Source organism: Bos taurus, chromosome 24, assembly GCF_002263795.3.
Source record: "Bos taurus isolate L1 Dominette 01449 registration number 42190680 breed Hereford chromosome 24, ARS-UCD2.0, whole genome shotgun sequence".
NCBI classification, from domain to species: domain Eukaryota; kingdom Metazoa; phylum Chordata; class Mammalia; order Artiodactyla; family Bovidae; genus Bos; species Bos taurus.
In genome coordinates, this window is record NC_037351.1 from 58,605,228 (window position 1) to 58,628,062 (window position 22,835).

At 49.8% G+C, this 22,835-nt stretch overlaps 1 protein-coding gene across 1 annotated transcript in view; it reads right to left on the reverse strand.

Moving 5' to 3' along the window:
- CCBE1 (collagen and calcium binding EGF domains 1) overlaps positions 1 to 4,150 on the reverse strand; it is a 236,632-nt gene extending 232,482 nt beyond the window's left edge. The window contains exons 1-2 of the mRNA XM_002697839.7: positions 3,681 to 4,150; positions 3,161 to 3,241 (exon numbers count right to left, since the gene is read on the reverse strand). Of these exons, the coding sequence (XP_002697885.2) occupies positions 3,161 to 3,241; positions 3,681 to 3,811 (212 nt within the window). The 5' untranslated portion in view covers positions 3,812 to 4,150. The remainder of the gene's footprint in view (positions 1 to 3,160; positions 3,242 to 3,680) is intronic.
- Between the last annotated feature and the right edge of the window lie 18,685 nt (positions 4,151 to 22,835).

Below are 22,835 nucleotides of genomic sequence, written 5' to 3' on the forward strand. Positions count from 1 at the left end.
GGACTTGGCTCAAAGCACAATGGGGTAGAGTCTCTAGAGACAGAAACTGTGATTAAGATGAAAGAAATCCTACAAGGAAGGAAAGCTCTCCATGCATGAACCAATTCTGTGTATAATGATAATATAAAGTCAATTGTTTGAGACAGATCAAGGGCAATGGTAACTCAGAAAACCACCGTGGTCACAGTGGATGCTGGCATTACCAACTGCTTGAGTTTGTATCTATTTAAATTAATAGTCTCCCTTACTTAGATCCCAGATCTGGAATTTCAGGCTCCTCTGTAGACACCTCCAGGATGATGAAAGGGCCCAGGCTTTGAAGTCAGACAAACCTGGGCTCTCACGTGTGTTAACTTTGCGACTCTGGGCAAGTGGACTAAAGCCCAGAGCTTCAGTTCCCTCTGTACAACAGACACCCACATGCTACAGAGTGGCTTTGAGCATCAGAGCTATATGTACATAAAGTGCATAGGACTGTGCTGAACATACAGTAAATCCTCCAGCTGTCATCTAATATAAGGTTAAAGTGGAAAGATGCCGCTTAGGTAAAACCATGGAAAACAGCTGTACACAGGTAGTGGTAGGGTCCGGGACAAACATTATTCCCTTCCCATCATTCTCTTTCCCATATTATGATACTTAAGTCTCCATATACTTTCAGGAATAATGGTAGATCAGATTTATAACTCACATCTACCAAATTCGTTTACTTATTTAATATTAAACTCATCCTCCATGCCAATGATTTTTCAAAAGTCAGTGTTTAAAAAATAATCACTTTCTACAATTTAGGAGTGACTTCTGGGACTCATTCTCTTGTGCAAAAATCCTTTCACAAGAGACTTCTGTTAAAACTGGGGTTCTATGCAGTCAGACATGCTTCCCTCAGCTTAATTAAGGGTCATCCAACAGTTAATGAGTCCAGCTTCCTGGAAGGCTGGCTCTTTCTCTGGTTTTATGTCATTGTGGTAGAAGGACCAACTACCCACTCAACTGTGGAGGCCTCTGGGCTCCTGAGGACCTGTCCAAATGGGACTGCACCGTGACTCCCATTGAGACACTAGTGTCCATGGCAGCCCCTCAAGCCTTAATGCACATCTCATTAACATGCAAGTTCTGGAGCAGGAGGGCTGGGCAGGGCCCCAAGACAATACGAGCTCCCAGATGACGCCTGTGCCAATTTCCAGACCACACCGGGAGGAGCAAGGGTCTCCAGGGCCAAGACAACAGGATTCACAAACCAATCAGTACACAGCATCCCTCCGTCCTCGGGGTTCAAAACAGGGACAGCAGCTTCCAGCTGACTGTCTCCAGGGAGTTAGTGAACGATGGAAGTTGTGTGAAGTCAGTGAAGTACACTTAGAACTCTGAGAGGAAAACCAGAGAGACAATATTCACAGGGACCTTTTTCTCCAGCTGAAAACATCCTCCCATCCCTCCAAGCTCTTTTCTCCTAGGAAGATATCCTTTTTGTTAGCTCTTATAAGCCGTTTGAGTAGCCGTTAATGAAAACACATCAAGACACTGCTCATGTCTCCTGTAAGAGTCTCAGTGTAGGAAAAAACACTGCACTGTATTTCAAAGTTTGGCGGGGGGAGCAGTGTGGAAGTGATAGTAACAGCGTAACGAATGAAATCAGCTTAGAAGGCTAATCAGGCACTCATGGTTTCTGAAAATTGGACATGCATTCTGTAACTGTCATTGACTTATGGGCAGTCTGACTTTCAGGGACCAAATAATGAGCAAACCATCTCAGGGACACGTTCCATGTTAAATCAAGGTTTTGTGCTGTGGTGATAGGGAGGAAATGCATCCTAAGAAACAGTGTGGATGAAACACAGGGCTGGAGCCAGGCAGAATCCTGAAGCCGCCGCCAACAGCTCAGGTCCCTGGCTGGGCAGACCTCGCTTACCCTGTTAACTTCTCCAAGACTTTACCTGCCAACTGAACCACACTCCAGTCCTCCCTACTAACTCATTTCTGTTCAGTGTTTACCGCCCATGGCTCAGAGAATCCCTTCCCAGGGATTCACAGGACTGTTGCCTCCCTGAAGTGATCACTGTCAAGCTGTTGCCAACAGATTTCTAAAGTGTGGTCTGTGATGTGGCCGGTGGTGCTTTTGTACCTCTAAACTGACCAGCCCTGACACCACCCACACCTGGGCCTTAAAGCATATGCAGCTTTTTGCAGCTGAGACCATGAGGAGTCATCTGCTACCACATCATTAGGGCGACGTCTGTCTCTTTCAAGTTCACTTTTGAGGATTACCTTGTTATCCTGTACTGCCCAGGATTGATTCTGGCACCTAGACAGTGCAGGATTCCCGGAGATGGAGTCTGCTGGGAGTGTGTGATCCCTGGACCTCGAACACTATGCCTTTAAAACGCAGGCAACTCACAAGTCTTTATGGGTGCGTGCCTCCTCCTGGTAAAGGCACAGGGACAGTGCCCGTGGTCACCTATGGTGACAACGAACCGCCCCTCACGTTCAGAGAGCGGTACGCAGGGAACACTGATTTACCTCACAACGGCCTGGGGCAGTTTTCCTATCAGACGCCCTGGCTCTCATCACATTTGCTTTTAACAAGCACCCAGGTGATCTGCGGACCGAATTTTCAGGAAGAGGCTCCTCTTCCGTGACTCAACGATCTTGACGCTTTTGGCTTGTACGGAACAACCTTATCCACCGCCCGCCCAGAGGCCGTGATAAAGTTACACTCTGTCCCGGCAGAAGGTCAACAGAGAGCCAAGGACTAAGGATTTCCTTGTTGACTTTATATGTTCAAAACAAAACACAAGCGCAACCACTCATCTTGGCTATGCCTCGCTATGCGGCACCGCTTACCCCACAGTCCCATCCCCTTTCTTCATGAAACTGGCAACCTTTTCTCCAACCACCACGCCAGCATGCAGGGGAGCGGAAAACCACCGCCCTCGGCTTCTGAGAGCAGAAACTCCAGGTGCGGACACTCAGTTGCCCGTGGTTGCTCTGGCTCAGAAACCACACACACAAGAAAAAAAAAGTTTGCACCAGAGAGGACGGAGCACCCCACCGGTGGCCGCGCGGTGACCGAGCGCGCCTCCAGGCCCCTCCTGCGGGCGCCGCCTCCCCGACCAGCCCGGGCGCGCGCCAGCCGGGTCAGCCGAGCCCCGGGGCTTACCTGAAGCACGTGGTGAGCTCCCCCGAAGGCTTCAGACACGGATACTTGGTCGTGGCGATGTTGTTTTCCGAGCAGACTTCTCTGAAAAAGTTAGGGGAACTTGGTTGGCCGCTCCGCGCGAGAGCGGCCGGCAATACGCGCCGGGCATCCGCGTCCCGCGCGCCGAGGCGGCTCCGGTCCCCGAGCGCGGACGCGGGGAGGACCCCGAAGTCCGGGCCCGGCGAGGGTCCCACGCAGCGAACCCGGCCCGCAAGAAAAAGAAGAGGTGCAGAAGCGGGACACTGACGGCGGCAGAAGGGCGGCGCGCGGTGTCACCGAGCCCCGAGCCCCACCGGAGCCCGGGGTGTGCGCGCGGAGGAGCCGCCTACCCCGGAGTTTACGAAGCTTTCCTTCACCCAGGAGGGGTGAGCGCCGGGGGAAACCGAGAGCGCGCGGAGCACCGGCAGGATGGGATGGGGAGAGGGTACCGCCTGCGCCCCGAGAGCCGGGAGCGCACGCAGCAGGGACCCGCAGCACGAACCTGTCGCCGTCCCCCGGCTCCTCGCGGTAGCTCCACGCGTGTCCCAGCGCCAGGAGTAGCAGCAGCAGACCCAGGCTCCTGCCCAGCCGGTCCCTCGCCGCCCCTGCCCGGTTCGGAGGCGGCGGCACCATCGGGGACGCTCGCGTCTTCTTGGCGGCGCTGGCCGCCTCTCCAGCCCTGCGCCCGGCTCCTCCGCGCGCGCCGCCGCCTGCCTGTCCCCGGCGGGGGGCGCCCGAGGCCGGGGGAGTCGGAGCCACCTGCGCGCTGCGGAGCTCCGGACGGCTGGGAGGTCGGGCTCGGGGCCGGGGCGCAGGGGCTCCAGCTGGGCCGCGGGGCTGGGACGCGGGGCCCGCGGGGTCCGGGCAGTGTCGCTTCCGAGGCTCACGCCGGACAGACGGATGCGCTCCGCTCGGCTCTGGGCGGCGCCCTCCCCGCCGGCCCCTTCCTCCGCTGGGCGCCGCGCGCGGCGTGCGGAGCGCGGGCGGCCGCTGGCATTTTACCCCACGGTCGCAGAGCCGGGGCGGGGGAGGAGGCGGTGGGCAGAGGGCTTAACACGCCTCCTTCCCGTGGTGGGCTGGCTTCCAAGGAGCGGGTCAGGCCCGTGTTTTGCCTCCCGCCCCTCGAGCGTCTACACTGCCCGCCCCCCACCCCACCCCACCCCACCCCACCCCACCCCGCCCCATCTCCTTCTTAGAAGGGAGGACTCAGGAGGTGAAGGCGGCCCCAGACCTGAAACTAGAGCGTGTCTGTTTCCAGTCCCTTAGCCCTCCGGTCAGACAAGTAATGAGCTCTGGTCAGCCCTTTCCGAGGACTGTGAAACAGATGACCAGCCCAAGTTCGATGCATAAAGCAGGGCACTCAAAGCCGGTGCTCTGGGACAACCCAGGGGGATGGGGTGTGGTGGGAGGGGGCTCAGGATGGGGGACACATGTACACCGTGGCTGGTTCATGTCGATGTACGGCAAAACCACCGCAACAATGTAAAGTGATTAGCCTCCAATTAAATTAATTTAAAAAGCCCTCTTGCTTTAATGCTGTTTCACACCATGCACACAGGCGAGAGCTGGAAACTCCTGGAAGATGAGGTGAGACACTGAAGGGCGGGCTGGTTAACTCAAGGCTGTTAAGAGGTCTCCTGAGACCCCCGGGCTGCGGGCCGCTAACGGGCTCCGCTGGTGTGCCCACGTGTAGCTCGTAGGCCTCTGCATCTTCACACTTGGTTGCCCATTCGGCGTTTCCGTGCCTGCCTGTTAAAGAGTAACTCCTGACATAAACGTGCCCCGCTGAGCCAGCCGCAGTCGTGGCGGCCTAGAAACCAGGTTGTAATGCCCAGCCTCTAACAAACCCGTGGTTTCTGCAGCTTTCCTGAGGAGGAGAAAAGACAGCTTGATCACAGGTTACTAGGGTTCTCATGGGTTAGGTGAGCAGGCGTTTTGATTCAAAACATTCTGGGCCACTGAGAATCACCCTATGTGTCTGACATTTTTTAAAGCAGTGGTACCCTCGTTGTTCTGTAGAATGTTTTTATATTTTCCAAAGGCTTTTCACATTTATGACTTTATTTGATACCATATCCCTTGAAACTAGGAGTCCGACTTCAGCAAGGTGGGTTTTTTTTTTTTTCCTGCGAAACTTACACAGGCATGGCAGAGTACAAATCAGACTTGATTTGAAATCAAACAAAAGAAGTGAATTTTCACATGGTCAGGAGACACTTCAGAAACTTGTAAAACCTGACAGTGACCATCAAAAGTCAGAAAGAAAGAAAAAAACTGGATTCAAACCCAGGATGCCTGGCTTCCAAGGTCAATGATTTGGGCAAGTGACCTTTCTGAAACTTAGCTTTCTCATCTGTGAAATGGAGAAAACTTCCTATAAGTGTTTAAGAGTAATGAATAAGGTAATGCATATGACACATTTTTACAGTGGCTGGTGTATATATATCGAGTGCTCAGTAGACATTAACTGTTATCATTTTGAACCTAAATGATTGTATTACACAGGATTTTCAGTTTCAACTTTTTAACTTTCTGCTTTTAGATAAATAGGAGTTTATTTCACAATAGCTATTTGAGTTCCTAAAGAGATACCCCTCTAAGCACGTGAAAAAGAAACCCATCTTAGAGGCTGTAAAATTTGTGTCACTTTAGAGGCCATTCTTAGGGGGGTCTATTTTTATTTTCTTACCTGTTACTCTATTTTTACATCCGGCTGTCTTTTTTCTCCTCTTTACTCATTTTCTGAATGTTGAGCTTTAGGCCAACTTTTTCACTCTCCACTTTCACTTTCATCAAGAGGCTTTTGAGTTCCTCTTCACTTTCTGCCATAAGGTGGTGTCATCTGCATATCTGAGGTTATTGAGATTTCTCGTGGCAATCTTGATTCCAGCTTGTGTTTCTTCCAGCCCAGCGTTTCTCATGATGTACTCTGCATATAAGTTAAATAAGCAGGGTGACAATATACAGCCTTGACGAACTCCTTTTCCTATTTGGAACCAGCCTGTTGTTCCATGTCCAGTTCTAACTGTTGCTTCCTGACCTGAATACAAATTTCTCAAGAGGCAGATCAGGTGGTCTGGTATTGCCATCTCTTGAAGAATTTTCCACAGTTTATTGTGATCCACACAGTCAAAGGCTTTGGCATAGTCAATAAAGCAGAAATAGATGTTTTTCTGGAACTCTCTTGCTTTTTCCATGATCCAGCAGATGTTGGCAATTTGATCTCTGGTTCCTCTGCCTTTTCTAAAACCAGCTTGAACATCAGGAAGTTCACGGTTCACGTATTGCTGAAGCCTGGCTTGGAGAATTTTGAGCATTACTTTACTAGCGTGTGAGATGAGTGCAATTGTGCGGTAGTTTGAGCATTCTTTGGCATTGCCTTTCTTTGGGAACTAAGATCATGGCATCCGGTCCCATCACTTCATGGGAAATAGATGGGGAAACAGTGGAAACAGTGTCAGACTTTATTTTGGGGGGCTCCAAAATCACCGCAGATGGTGACTGCAGCCATGAAATTAAAAGACGCTTACTCCTTGGAAGGAAAGTTATGACCAACCTAGATAGCATATTCAAAAGCAGAGATATTACTTTGCCAACAAAGGTCTGTCTAGTCAAGGGTATGGTTTTTCCTGTGGTCATGTGTGGATGTGAGAGTTGGACTGTGAAGAAAGCTGAGTGCTGAAGAATTGATGCTTTTGAACTGTGGTGTTGGGGAAGACTCTTGAGAGTCCCTTGGACTGTAAGGAGATCCAACCAGTCCATTCTGAAGGAGATCAGCCCTGGGATTTCTTTGGAGGGAATGATGCTGAAGCTGAAACTCCAGTACTTTGGCCACCTCATGCGAAGAAGAGCTGACTCGTTGGAAAAGACTCTGATGCTGGGAGGGATTGGGGGCAGGAGGAGAAGGGGACGACAGAGGATGAGATGGCTGGATGGCATCACTGACTCGATGGATGGGAGTCTGGGTGAACTCCGGGAGTTGGTGATGGACAGGGAGGCCTGGCATGCTGTGATTCATGGGGTCGCAAAGAGTTGGACATGACTGAGTGACTGAAGTGAACTGAACTGAAGTTACTCATTTTGCTTTTCTACTGTTGTAATTGTGGATGTTCTACACGTCATCGGTTATCTCATTAAATAGTTAATAAGCCATATATGGGGACAGGAAGCTTTCCCGAGACAGTAATTCAAGCTGTAGATGATAAAAGCAAAATCAAATCTGTTGATTTGGGAGGAGTCGATCTGGGAGTCAAGGAGCTGACTTTAAGGCCTCTTTATTTTCAGCCCCGCCAACGAGCCCGGATGCGAACGAGGTTTCCAAAGACGTGCTGGGGTCCGGCACACGGGCCAGGTTTGCCTGGGGAGGACACCCTGAGGCTGGCTGGCCAGAGGGCGTGTCTGGAAGAGCAAAGCTGGGGCAGAGACCTTTTGAAAACCTCTGCCTCGAGACCCGGTATTTAAACCCACTGGCAGCTACGGACTGCACAAGACATTTCTTGGGGGGCTGGGCTGGAAAGCACAGCAGAGTGGAAAGCGATGTGGATGTCCTGGACGCATTCTGGTCCCCTGGAAAGTTAAACACGCCTGTTAAAGACAAAACCTGCGTTAGCTCAGGCTGCAGCCTGCATGGGAGACGTCAGACTGCAGCTGAGTGTGGCAGGGACCTCCAGAGGCTTGGGCTTTTCTCTCCTGATACCCTAACTCATCTCCCCAACTGATGTGCCCCACTCCCTCACTTATGAAACATGGGCTGAGAGGACGCACCTCCTGCCTCTCTCATGGGAGTGTTATAAAGATTAATGATGCGGCCCTCGGTGCTCCTGGAGGGAGGCTCTGCACAACTGTTAACTTTTCAGCATACCGCTCTCCGTAATGTTTTCCATATAGACCTGTCAGCTTCCCTGAAACACAGCAGAGAATGGATAGTTATACAATTTACCGTGTCCTAGGGATGCGAGGCTGTGCTGTAAGTTCCACTCCCGGGGGGACCAGCTATTGTTAAGGGCTTCTGAGTGTTGTCCAGGGGAGGGCTGACTGGCTGGAAAATACAGGGGCCAGCGTACACAAGCAACGTGAAGCAAGAAAGGAAAAAAACTAGGCCACTGGTCACAGGGTACCCTTTGAGATAAGAACCATGGCTTCTTCCACTCATTTTAAAACATTTTTAACTTTTATTTTTTCAACTGAGGCAGATGGATGTATAATACGTTAGTTTCAGGTATACAGTATGATTCAGTATGTTATTTATAGCAAAATGATAACCGCAAAAAGTCTGGTTAACATCCATCATCACACAAAGGTACCATTTTTTTTTTCTTGTGATGAGAACTTTTAAGATCTTCTGCGTTTAATCTAGCTATCAAATGGGCGTGGTAACCCACTCCAGTATTCTTGCCTGGGAAACCCCATGGACAGAGGAGCCTGGCGGACTACAGTCCATGGAGCTGCAAAAGAGTCAGACATAACTTACTGACTAAGCAACAACGAATGGTGTGGAGCAGAGTAGATAAAGCAATTAGGGCAAAGGGGACGATCAGGGCGCGAAATAAATTGGAGCTGAAGGACATTCGTTTGCAGGATTGTGTAATTTCTACGCTGTGTTTAAAGCAGGACTTCGGTGATGATCCAGCGCTTAATAATCCTCCTCGCGATGCCGGAGACACAGGTTCCACCCCTGGTTGGGGATCTGAGAGCCTGCAAGCCTCAACTAGAGAGAGCATGCCGCCGTCTATAGAGACCACAACCAAGAGAAGCCCACGTGCCAAAACTAAGACCCAATGCAGCCAAAAGTAAACAAATATTAAAAAAATAGAGCAATTCACACATCAGTTCTCTAGAGTCTCAAATTTCAATCCAGGATAATTACCTGATCAGTTACAAGATTCCAGGTAGCCATCACGGAAAAACCTATAAATGGCCTAAACAAAGATTCACAGACTTTTCCTGTTGGTCTCCCTGGAACATAGCAATAGTCCTCTAAAGGTGTTTTCAGAGAAGCAAGACCCAGCAAGCACTGGGTAGCGTGCATTCAGAACTGCGAGTGACACACGTATAACTGTACCCCTAGAATAGACAGGCTGCCCCGGGACCCCTCCTTCCATTTCCGTTTTGACTGACATACAGCCAGGTCCGCTTAGGGAAATTGGGTTACCCCCTGAGGAGTATTAAAGCACCCTGGGCTCTGAGCCATTGTGAGGACATGCTCGAGGCAAGAAGCCTCAAACATGTTCACAGAGTCAAAGGGCTTTCAAGCCCTGATTTTGGGGTGTGTACACCATCTTTGTACCTAGTCTGCCTTCGTTTTAACTTGTCCAAATTCTGAAAGTATTATTATAAGCCGTGGGTCTCTGGAATTTCCTCCTAAGACAGGAAGAAACATCTGATTCCTACGTCCGTGGGAGAATCGCACAATTTTTGCCAAACTCTGAAATAAAGGTAATGTTAAAAGATTGGGTAGCCTTATATGCCTATAGGTGGCTAAAAGAAAAATGGGCAATATCTTTTTAAAGGGAGAGAAACTTCTTGTTACTTGGTCGAATGTCTCAAAAAGATCCAGAAAAATTGTTTATGTGATTTGGGTGTCATGTTCATGAAAGTTCTGATACATACACACACACACACACACACACACTCACTCACTCACTCACTCACTCTCCCTCCCTCCCTCTGAGTCTCTGCCTGGGATTTCTTCCAAAGAAGTTTGTCTAGACTATAGGAGTTGGCCATCTCCTTGGCCAGTCACAGCTGCAGGATCACACCTGGGGTTTCTAGGAGGAGAAGAATGTTCTAGCTCCGTTCGATTCTGCAACTCCTTGTGGGAAAAACGGGGAAGGCGGGACGTGCAGCCAGGAGGACCCCATCTCTTGTGGTCCCACAGGCATGAAGAAGGAGGAAGGGTCCAGCGTTAGAGGAACAGCCAGAGCCCCTCGCTACGAGGTCTCTGCTGGAGAACACGGCATTAGAACAGACCCGGGATTTGTGAACGGACTCCTTGGAGTAGCAACCATCCCTGCAGACTTCTCTGCTTTATTTTCATAGTGCTAACTCTCTTTATATTCTCTTTATATCCTGCACCACTGTAGGAGTAAGGGTACTTGTTTAGTATTAAGAACTGGAAGATAGCTCAGTAATATGATATCAATTCAATTTGACAGATAATAACCATGTTGGCTTTAATAGAAGTTTTCTGATTTGAGCCAAGGTTATCTTTTATGTTGGAGTAAATATAACTGCATTACCCATGCTAGCAAAGCATGGTAGTTACTATAATTAAAAATATTTTTTTTCCTCCAGGTATGAGGTTGACTTTACCCCCCTTCTTTTAAAGAATGGACTTAGAGGAAATTCCTTGACAGTCCAGTGGTTAAGGCTTCCCAGATGGCTCAGTGGTTAAGAATCTGCCTATCAATCCAGGAGATGCAAGAGCCTCAGGTTCAAACCCTGGGTCGGGAAGATCCCCTGGATAAGGAAATGCCAACTCACTCCAGTATTCTTGCCTGGGAAATCTCATGGACAGAGGAGGCTGGCAGGCTACAGTCATGGGATCACAAAGAGTTAGACACGACTGACATGCTCACCAGTGGTTAAAACTCTGCTTCCACTGCAGGGGCACCGGTTCGATTCCTGGTCAGAGAACTAAAATCCTTCATGCCTTGCAGCAACACCCCCCCCCCAAAATACACTTAGAGAAATAGCACTGGAAGGAGGAAGAAACTAGACTTAAAAATCAGATTTACCTAGATCTGAACCTTCATGATCCTGAACAATTTTCTGGGATTCAGTTTATCCATAAATAATTAGAAACAAACTCGAAGTCAGAGGATCATTGAAAAGAGTAAATGAGATCTATAACATGCCTGCTGCACTGGAGATAATAAAGCAAACATTACTTTAATTATCTTTGAAAATTTGAGGGCATCTATGATGGGTCATCCACCTGGTCACATTTAACTTACTTTCCATAAAAGAAAAGATGGATGGCTAACAGGAGAGACATCCTTTCATAGCACAGACTAAACTGAGCAGGAGGATTCATGCTGCTGTCATTACCGTTGGGCTTTAAGTAAACCTTAGGAGGTGAGTCAGGCCCTGGGTAAGTCAAGCCCATTAACAGTTGCTAGAAATTAGAATGTACATACTTCCCCTTAGAAAATACTTGTGTTTCTGAATATTGCGCCTGTCTGATGTTTACATATATTAAGGCAAATCGTGGGGTAAATGTGTGCCAGGAACTGGCTAGTTGAAGCCCAGCTGTGGTCGGTTCTAGAGTGGTGTGAAGAGTCTCCTCAGCTCTGTGCGGCGGTGTAACTGCTTCGTTTTCTGCAGAGCTTTTCTAACTGGGTCAGGCTGGGAGCATTTGCAACAAAGTAAAGGGCCCCTGCCTAAGGAGACAGCAGTCTTCTGGGTGGGCAGTTTTGTTTAAAGAAAATGAGGCGGTCCATGTGGTGCCTAAAATCTTAGCATTCCTGTTAGAGGTTGTTAGATTCTAACAGAACATGGGATACATCTATTAACCAAGATGGAGGCCTCTTCATGATATAATACCAAGGAAGACACATTCCTGCAAGCTTTTAATGGACAATGATCATTTTCCAATAATTTGGCACAAAGAGTAACAACAAATACTTACTGAGCACTTGGTACCTCCAGATATTTTTTAAAAGCACTTTACAAGTATTATCCAGTGGTTAGGACTCCAGGCTTCCATTGCAGGGGCCACAGGTTTGACCCCTGGTGGGGAACTAAGATGCTTGCATGCTGCACAGTATGGCCAGAAAAAAAAAAGGAATAAAGAGATAAAGTCTGCAAGTATCATCTCATCTAATCCTTATTGTGATCGTCTGTCACTGATTCTATTATCATCTGCTTTTTACAGGTGAGAAGCTGAGATACTTTTTTGGTTAATATTTATTTATTTATCTGGCTATGCTGGGTCTTCTTTGGAAGGAATGATGCTAAAGCTGAAACTCCAGTACTTTGGCCACCTCATGCGAAGAGTCGACTTATTGGAAAAGACTCTGATGCTGGGAGGGATTGGGGGCAGGAGGAGAAGGGGACGACAGAGGATGAGATGGCTGGATGGCATCACTGACTCGATGGACGTGAGTCTGGGTGAACTCTGGGAGTTGGTGATGGACAGGGAGGCCTGGCATGCTGTGATTCATGGGGTTTCAAAGAGTCGGACACGACTGAGTGACTGAACTGAACTGAACTGATTCTGGGTCTTGGTTGTGGCACGTGGGATCTCTAATTGCAGCATGTGGGATCCAGTTCCCTGGCCAGGAATCGAACCCAGGCCCCCCTGCACTGGGGGCACGGCAGCTTAGCCACTGGACCCCCAGGAAAGTCCCTGAGAGAGAGATTTTAATTCGCTGGCCTAAAGGACCGAGTTATGAGCAATGAGCTAGGTTTGAATTGGGGCATTTTTAGCCCCAGGGTCCATGCTCTTAACACTACACCAAACTGCCCTTTGGAAAAGCAAGGATCTGGGCAGTTTTCTCCTAAGAGACAGAGTGCATCTGGGATGTTTGCTCAGGGATGGCATTAAAGCCACAGAAGGCCCGAAGTCCACTGTGATGATCGGTGACCCTGCGACTAGCATGGCTTGTGTTCCGGCACGATCCTTCCTCCACAGCTGTGCCAGCCAGCTGACCCCGGGAGTCCTGGGCTTTATCCACCAGACCTACCCATCCCTGTGGAGCCGGATAGTCCGCTGATTCACATGGGGATGGGAATGCTGACCTGAGAAGACTGAGATCCGGTTTCAAAACCCTTAGAGCTCTGGCTTGTTTGCAAACCATCCTTCCCATTCTAGCCCTGGACATGAGAAAAATCTTTATCAAACCTAGAACTCTCATGGCACTCAGCTATCAGGAAAACATGCAGGGGCTGGGGGAAGCTTATTTTTGTAGTCACCACAGAGAAATACCTAGCCAAGATGTCTTGCAGACCTCCGAGTCTGGCACAGTCCCATGGGAACACCTTCCACCTGGAAACTGACTCTTTGAGATTCAGAAAGAATAGTGGAAGGTAAACAGTGGCGACCAAGGTTTGCTCATGAACGTTGGGAGAATTTTGGATCTTTCAGCCTCTCTCCCTCTCCCCACCCCTTACCCTCCCCACCACCCCCTCCACACACACACAGTCCTCAGAGGTTGTTGGCTTGTAGATATTTGAGATTAGCACAGGCTTGCATTCTTCCACCCTAATCTTTACCAACAACGCGGAATCCTGAAGGAATGTCAGATAAAATGAGCTGCTTTGGTTTCAGTTCATGGAATCCACATGCATCCCTTTGGGTCTGGGGTTAGCAGGGCAATTGTTTGTCTTCCTTCTGCCTGATGGCTGATGTTTGGGCCTGAGTGAATGTCTACTGTCGTTCCTTTGGTGTGATCGCTGATGACCGCCCTGACAGTTCATCAGGAAGGGAGTTCAGAGCTTTCAGAGCATCTTTCAGCTCCAGCATTTATCTGCAGGATAATTATAATGAGCCTGAAAGTTAGGTGTATGCAGCCGGCCGTGTGTCTGGCTCTCGAGTCCTCTCATCCTGATACGAGACTCATGGGCCTGACCCCGCACATCAGTAACCCACCGTTAAAGTCCCTCGAAACCTGCTTTGAAGCCGACTGCCTCTCTGGCTGCGTTCTTCCTCCTCGGCCGGTCGTCCCTAGTCTCCTTGGGGTCCTTTTCTCTCTGTCTCTGCTTTCTGCCTTCTACTTCAGTTTTCTCTTCCATCAATCATGTTACTGCAATTCCTCTCTTGGTCAGATTCCATCCTCTCACCCACCAGCCTTCTCTTTCTGTCCCCTGCTTGATTTTCTCTGTTATTCTCCTTCTGCTCCTCTGCTCATCCGTGGGTTTTTTTTTTTTTTTTTTTAAGATTTTTTTATGTGGACCATGCTAAAGTCTTTTTATTGAGTTCATTACAATATTGCTTCTATTCTACATTTTGGGTTTTTGGCCATGAGGTGTGTGGAATCTTAGCTCCCAACTAGAGATCAAACCCACATGCTCTACGTTGGAAGGCGAATGTACCGTCCGATGAACCACTGAACCACCAGGGAAGTCCCTTTTCTCTTGCTTCAAGTGTGTCCTCCCCCAAGTATACACGTTTAAAATATCTTCCCTCCCCAGTCCTATTTCTTCCACAAAGTCATTGTTTCTCAACTGGGGTGGGAGTGGGGGTCAGTTTTGTCAGTGAGCAGAAATCTGATGTTTTAGGGGACACTTTAGGTGTCTCAGCGGGAGACCCAGGTGCTCTGGCAGACACCAGGATGCTGCTCCAGGTCCTACAATGCACAGGGCAGCCCCCTCCTCCCACCACACAGCAAAGAATTATCTGGCTCAAGATGTCAGCGGTGTCAAGGCTGGGAAATCCTGCCCTAAACAGGCCTGCACCCGCCTCCCACTCTCATGCTGTTTATGTCCTGACTCTAAGCCCAGGTGCTGCCCCTCTCCTGCCCCCAGCCTGCCCTGAGTCCAGCTCCCGCCCGCTCATCGCTTCTTCCCTGAGGCCGCAGCCGTCCCCTTGGCTGCGTCTCCTTTATGCCTTAGATGTGGTCAGGCCTCGCCGCTTAGACGCCCTGTCTCCTCCTCGTGTTCCTATCTTAGTGCGGCAGTTGCCTTATCTCTGAGCTGTCCTGCGGTGACGAGACGAACTGTAAAAATATTTTTCTTAGAAATCTGTTTATCTTCCCAGTTTTCCCAAACCCTGCAGCCCTGAAGGTTCTGGTTTCGAGTCTCTCGAATGTATCAGCCGGCCTCTCTGACTCCCCGCTCCCTGCCTGCCTCCCTCAGCTCACCTGCTGTGGCCGCAGATGCTGTTCTGGGCCTTTCTTTCCTAAAGTGATGTTTATGTGGTGCTTATATTGGCGTGGCGTGGCCTGATTGTACCTGCTCTTCTCCTGCTCTGCTGTAAGAGAAGGGAGAAATACCTTCCCTACCTTCTTGCGTGAAAAAAAAAATTATTCTTTTTTTTTTTTTTTTCTGTATTTGCTGTTTGACAGGGGCTTCCTTGGTGGCTCAGTCAGTAAAGAATCTGCCTGCAATGCAGGAGGCCCAGGTTCGATCCCTGGGTCAGGAAGATCCCCTGGAGAAGGAAATGGCAACCCACTCTAGTCTTCTTGCCTGGAGAATCCCATGGACGGAGGAGCCTGGCGGGCTGCAGTCCAAGCGATCACAAAGGACACGACGTGGTGACTAAGCCACCAAGGTGATATGTACAATTACAGCGCTGGGTGTGTTAGCAACTAAAACAAAGACGACCACCACTGTTCCCAGGGGGCTCCAGCTCCGCCCGGGAGGGGAGCAAGACGGCCGACCACAGCTCAGTGGGCGCTGCACTCGGAGGCAAGGGGCGACCAGGGCAGAGAGAGAGAAGCTCATAGGAGTTTCCTGTGGGTGTGATGAGAAGTGATCCCAGCTTAGTGGCTTAAAACCACAGAAAGGTATTATCCTGTAGTCCTAGGCATCAGAAGCCCCACGCCGGTCTCATTGCACTGAAACCACAGTGTCAGCAGAGCTTCGTTTCTTCTGCAGGACCTGGGAGCAGGATTGCTAGGGCTTCACTCTCTCCTAAGACTCCAGCGTAGAGCGTGTTGATTAAACGCTTGCTGGAACCAACACTGGTGAAGGAACGGTGGGCCTGGTGGGACTTCCCTGGTGGTCCACTCGTGAAGAATCTGCCTCCAGTGGAGGGGGCGGGGGTTCGACCCCTGGTCAGGAAACTAAGATCCCACATGCCAGGGCGCAAAGAATCTGGCGCACCACACTCGAGAAGGCTACATGACACAGCGAAGACCCAAGACAGCCGGAAGAGACAGGACTGCTAGGCAGCCCTCTCGGAGAGAGCGCAGCAAAGCCAGGACTGAGGACTCAGAGGCCGCTGATTTCCAGCTTGTTGCCAGCGATCCTCAAACCTAAGATCCCTCCTTTACAGACGGGCGATCCGTGAAGCGGCTGGGGTCCAGCCTCGTGGACCCCAACGTATTAATAGCTCAGTGGAATCGCCACAGAAAGGCAGGGAAGCCACATAGCGCCCTCTCCCTACTCCCAGCACCAAAGCCCAGTCTCCACTGTTAACCGCAGACTCGGACGTTTGACCCCAGCGTACAAAACACCCGTGACTCTTTCAGGAGCTCCCATAGTGTGGGCTGACAGCGCCGTGCCTCTGTATTTACTTATTTCTCATTTATTGCAGAAACAGAATCCACATCCAGTTCTGTCTCAAAGGGAAGGGCCAGGAGGCAGGTGGTTTCAACTGCTTCCACCTGACAGCCCCTTTCTGCAAAAACTGGTGTCTTTCTCTTCAGGCCAAACTGTTCTTCACACAGTGAATGAACTGGAGCAGACTGAGCTGTGTCCTTGACTAGGAAGCTCTTTACCCTTCAGAAGGTTTTAGGCCTCATCTCTGGAAATCAGGACATTTCTGAAAAGTTGGAAAGGGGCTGCAGCTCAACAATAGGTGGCCTCCACAACATGAGGAAATTTGCAGCCTGTGGTAGCGATTTTTGAGGCTGGCTTTATTTTTCTTCTGCCCTGAATTCCCTGAAATCTAAGGTCAAGGTTAAGAAAACAGAGCAGAAGTTTGGGGGATTGAAGGAAAACAGTTTGAGCATAAGCCTTCAAAATGCTATCATTCCTGGGCGAGCGGGACTTTGGTATAGAAAACTTGGGTGTCAAGGAAGAGGTTTTTTTTTTTTTTTTTTCCCCTTGAGATTAAACTGAGACTAAAGCAATTCAAAGCCCCTTCCCTGAGAAGCGTCACCTTATATTTTCCCACGAGACAGGCTTCTTCCCCTTGGCTGGGGCTGGGGTGGGGTGGGGATGTCCCTGAAAGGGCCATAATCCTGTTTGTGTGACATCACTGTCCGTTGCCAGGCTGGAGTGCCGGTGCCAGACTAGGGATTATATGCACAGTCTTCACGACTCTGTGCAATTCATGTGCTCCTGGTGAGAACATGGCTTCCGGGCGTCCCTCTCAAGGTGAAGCTTGCACCCCATCCTGTTTCAATAACAGTCCTGACCATCCTTTATCAGCTATTCCTTCTGTCCCAAGCACTGTTCTAAGTGATTTTTTGAGGTGATGTCATCCAGTCCCCCAGCAAGCCTGCCAGGTAAACATGATTATCCCCATTTTATAGATGAGGAAAACTGAGGCGTGGACAGGCTGATCGTGCAACCAAGGTCCCTGGCTAGTACGCCATGGGGCCTGGAATCTGACGCAGGCTGTCTGGTCTGGGGGACCACACACTTAGCCACGAGGGATTGGCTCGGCTCTTATCTAAAAAGATTGTTTTGCACAGGGAGTCACTACCCAGGCCACCCTCCCTACAGAAAGCTCATTTGAGTCTGTTACCATCGGTTCACTGACGGGGCTGGTCTCCCTTAATGGCCTGAGTCACCCGGCCAGAGAGCTTGGGCTTTGCCTGAAGACAAGGTCTGCGGTTCCCTTAAAGAAAGAGGAAGTGAATGTAAACTTCATTCCATGCTGTCCTGCGATAAGTTCTTGTCATGTATGATTAGTTGGACAAGTGGGTGATTTATGGAAGCACGTTTCCAAGAGCGGTCCCTGCGTGAGCCAAAAGTTCTGCTGGGCTCTGCGGCCACAGATTGTGCGTAATTCCCGGCAGCCACCTGCAAATTCATAACGAGTCAACGGGGACCTTAGCAAGCAAATGGTTAGCACAATCAGAGAAACCTCAGGCACCCCGGGGAGGCAGGGATAGGAACAAATGGACGTGCAAACAAAAAAGGAGGACGTTTTACTGCATTATTTGCAGGAAAAGAACTCAGGGCCACTTAGGATTTGGCTAGAGCCTCGAGCCCAAGTGTCGGGATTGAAGACAAGGAAACTTGTAAATCACAGCCTCATACATGATATGTTCCTAACGGTTGTTGAATAAGAAAAGATTTATCATTGCATTCTTCACATAGAATGAACTTCTCCTATTTATTAAAGAATTCTGCCGTATGAAGGAAGGGATTTGAGTGTCTTCATTTCACATGTCGCTATGGCGCCGTTTGCAAAGTTTTATCATCAGCACCATAGTAGTGAGGAAGATCAGGGCTCTGGGTTCAAAACCTGAGAGCTGGTGTCCAGTGTCCAGCTCAGCCTGCCCACCCCGACCACATTCGCTGCCTCCTCCGCTGGGCTGGAGGCTACTGGGTAGATCAGCAGGGCCCACCGTCATTTGACTTTCCAGTTCTTTTCTATCAGGAGGCGCTAGAGGTGAAGAACCCGCCTGCCCATAAGGGAGACGCAAGAGACAGAGGTTCAATCCCTGGGTCGGGAAGATCCCCTGGTGGAGGGCATGGCAACCCACTCCAGTATTCTTGTCTGGAGAATCCCATGGACAGAGGAGCCTGGCAGGGTACTATCCATGGAGTCACAAAGAGTCAGACATGATTGAGCGACCAACACCTCTTTTCTGTCAGCCTAGCTTCTGAGGATTTCCAGCCGTCTCTGGCTTTCCTGAGCAGAAGCACAACAGCAAAGGAACGACTGAATGTGTTGGAGCCTAAGACAAAGGCCTCAGCAGAGCCCCAGAGAGAGAACTGGGCTGGAGACGGAAAGCTGGCCCCACCCCAGCAGGGCTGAGCGCGGTGGGCCAAGGGCTGGAGCCCAGGCCTCTGTTAGCGGATGATGTGGGCTTCTAGACCCTTTAGATGATGGTTCTGGGCCTCCCTGGGTGCTGTCCAGGGGCTGAGGCTCCTCGCTCCCAAGGCAGGGGGCCTGGGTTCCCTTCCTGGTCAGGGAACTGGACCCCACACGCTGCTAGTACGCGTTCGCATGTCACAACTGAAAGGTCCTGCGTGCTGCCGCAAAGCCCTGGCACAGCCCAGTAGATGAGTCAACTGAAGAAACTGGGAGATCAGATCCCAGTTCCCCCTGAAGCTCTTCTCTGCCTAGCCACTGCCCCACACGGTCACCGCCTGGGCAAGGAAACAGAAGGAACGTTCCATCAGAAGCCTTCCCAATGGGCCCCGTGGGGCTGGGAGGCAGAGGGGGAGAGGAGGTCGGAAGTTCTTGTTTAAAGAGATGTTGTGATTGTTGAAGGTGGCCTGGCCCCTGCTGAGAGGTTACTGTAACCACGGGGAGGTCTGCCAGAGGCGATGATGAGCCGCCGGAGGGCTGGGGCAGGACGGGACCCTGTGGCCTTGCGTGGAGTCCTCCCTGTGCAGGCATGCCGGGGGCGGGGGCCTCACGTCTCAGGATGAAAGCAACAAACGTTTTATGAGTCTCAAAAGGGAACAGCGACTTCCCCTGTCCTCCAGGGCCAACAAACCAGGGAGACAGAGTGGAAACGGCTTTGTCATTTCCCCCCATGAAACATTAGCAAAAACCCTTGTAAATAAAAAAATGCAAGGGCGAGCGGAGTTAGGAAGCCATGCTTCCCCATCCCTTCCGTTCCCCATCGGGGAACGCCATCCTAATGGTTTTCTGACACCTCATATAATTCAGTCACGGGAGGCAGCTGTTTGGTTGTATTTTGTTTGGGTTTGTTTTGTTTTGGGGGGAAGTGTCCTTTAGGAGCAAGTCAGGGGGAGAGGCGGTGGTCCTCGCAGCTAACACGGCTGCGGGGTGAGGTCACCATGCTCTAAACTCAGGAGGCGTGTTCTGGACACACTCGCAGCTGGCCAAGGTTGTTCCTACTTACTCATCTTCCTCTAGGCTCCCAAAATGTTTTCCTGGAATATGCTCCTGGGGGTGGGGGTGGGGGAGTGTTATTTATAATCTCACATAATCCTCCTTCTCACACAAAAGCATCCAGTGGAGCTTTCCATGGGAAGAATAACAGCTCATGCGAGTTGGAAGGAATGCGAGGGAGGCACTTGGAACTCTTGACACCTCCAACCTGCGTCCAATTTAGAAGAGTCTTGGCCTCCTGGGGCTGGGAACCCACCGCCCCTGACTCAGACTTGTCTGGGCCTGGAGCGGGGACATCAGGGGCAGTCTGCCCAAGACGATGACAAGGTTGAGGGTCTGACCAGATGTGGTCCTGTTTGTTCCATCTTGGATCCCTGACTTTACTGCTCCTGGGACTAAAGTGGAAAGTGAAAGCATTGGTTGCTCAGTCATGTCTGACCCTTTATGACACTATGGACTGTAGCCCACCTGGCTCCCCTGTCCATGAGATTCTCCAGGCAAGAATACTGGACTGGGTTGCCATGCCCTCCTCCAGGGAATCTTCTCAACTCAGGGATCGAACCTGGGTCTCCTGCACTGCAGGCAGATTCTTCACCCTCTGAGCTACCTCTTGAATCAATGATATATTCTGGAATAGGCATCAGCTGGAAACACAGCCGCAGGATGTCTTCAAAAGAGGCAGAGGAGACAACTTAAGGATGTTACTTAAAAGAATCAGAATAAACCAAACTTAGGAAGAGGACAGGTTTTGGAAGCACCCCCTGGGTTCCTAGCCACATTGTACCTTATGAACTGGGATCAGAGTCAAGTTACTTAACCTTTCTAGTCCTCAGCTTCCTTATCTTTAAAATAGAAACGATGGCAATGCTCATTACAAAGTGTAATGTGAGGTTAAAAGTGAAAGTGTTAGTTGCTCAGTTGTTTCCGACTCTGCGACCCCATGGACAGAGGCTCTCTGGGCCCCTCTGTCCTCGGGTTTCTTCAGGCAAGAACACTGGAGTGGGTTGCCATTCCCTTCTCCAGGAGATCTTCCCAACCCAGGGATCAAACCCGGGACTCCTGCACTGCAGGCAGATTCTTTAATGTCTGAGCCACCAGGGAAGCCAATGCATAAAAGTCCCACGCAAGACAGAGTGCTGGACGCAACAAACATACTGTGCACACGATCCTGTGAGTATGCCCGTAGTGACTGTAAAAGTCATAAACAAACATTCTCGTTTCATCTGACCCTCAGGATCAGAAGAAAGCACTTAGTAATCTGTCTCAGATTTCCCTCCCGTAAAACGATGTGCCTACGCCAAGGACAGGGGCAATGAGTGACATTTAGATAGTGCTTTAAATGCTGCCGATACACAATGTCATTCTGCTATCCTCATCGGTCCTAATGTAAAGATAAACGATCTCAACCTGTTTAAGCGTCTTGGCTGACGTTGCTCTAGGAGCATTCCACCAATCATCCCACCAGTGGGCTTGTTCTACGTGCTACAAGCTCTTCATACCGCTACGGATACTTTATAAGCGCAGTTGGTTGAAGAAAGCATGTTGGTTACAGACAACGTCTGTGTGTAACTGATTTATTACATGACAACCAATAAATCAGTGAGCTCTGGGGTTTACATAAGTGCTTTCTGAAAGAGCCTAGTGGCCAATGATGACTTATCAAGAGTGATGAGGAGAGCAAATATGAAGGAAACCACATTGCACTGCTCTCCTTAGTGAGGCAAGTCATTGCCAGTTGGCTTCCAGCTGGAATACACTGGGCAGACTTTTCTAATCAAGGCACATTCTGGGAACTATCTTCTACTTTGGCTCCTCTGCAACTGAGATGCACTCGATTAGCCAAGATGCGGACCATGTGTGGAATTAGAAAAATTTGTCCTTTCCAGCCATATCGTCCTGTATCATACAGTACTGTTCCTGGGTCATATCACTCGTGTTGAAATCCAGAGAAATCTGGGAAATTCCCAGAAAACAGTAGTTAACTCAGGAGGTGTCCTTGCTAAAGTTATGAGAGCTGTACGTAGACATGCTGTGCCTCGAGAATGCTCACGTGGTACTCTTTAAAGTCTGGAATCTAAACAGAATATATGTTGGGACGTGATCAAAGGGGAAGTTCCCGTTACTCTATTCATTAATGCCATCCCACAAGTGCAGAAAGATGTTTTTATTATGTATTCACTGTTCCCAGCTAAGCAATGGGAACAAATACTCACGTGGGGTATTTCAATTACTCAGGGTTTAATTTTCCATTCCCTGGTGGTATGGGTTGAATTGTATCCTCAAAAAAATACGCTGAGGGGACTTCCCTGGCGGTCCAGGCGTTAAGACTCGCGAGTTCCATCTGTGGTCACAGAACTAAGATCCCACATGCCACGTGGTACAGTGAAAAAAAAATATTGAAATACTAACCCCAGCACCTCAGATGTGACCTTCCTTGGAAACAGGGTCATTGCAGATGTAATTAATTAAGATGTAGTCATACCAGAGTAACATGGGCCCTTAAACCAGTATGACTGCTGTCCTTATAAGGAGGATAAAAGTGAAATGAAAGTGTTGGTGTCTCAGTTGTCTGACTCTTTGTGACCCCCACCCCCACCCCCAGTAGCCTGCCAGGCTTCTCTGTCCAAGGAATTCTCCAGGCAAGAGTACTGGAGTGCGTAGCCTTTCCCTCCTCCAGGGGATCTTCCCAACCCAGGGATCGAACTTAGGTCTCCCGCATTGCAGGAAGATTCTTTACCATCTGAGCCACCAGGGAAGCCCTAAGACATACAAGAAACGATGGCTGTGTGACATGTGACGGAGGCGGTAACCGTAGCGATTCATCTACAAGCCAAGGAATGCCAAAGATTGCTGGGAAACGCCAGAAGCCAGAGAGGCAAGGATCCTCTGCTTCTGGTTTCACAGGGAACATGGCCCTGCCAACAATTTGATTTTGGATTTCCAGCCCCCAGAACTATGACACAATAAATTTCTGTCGTTTTAAGACACCTAGTTGGTAGTACTTTCTTC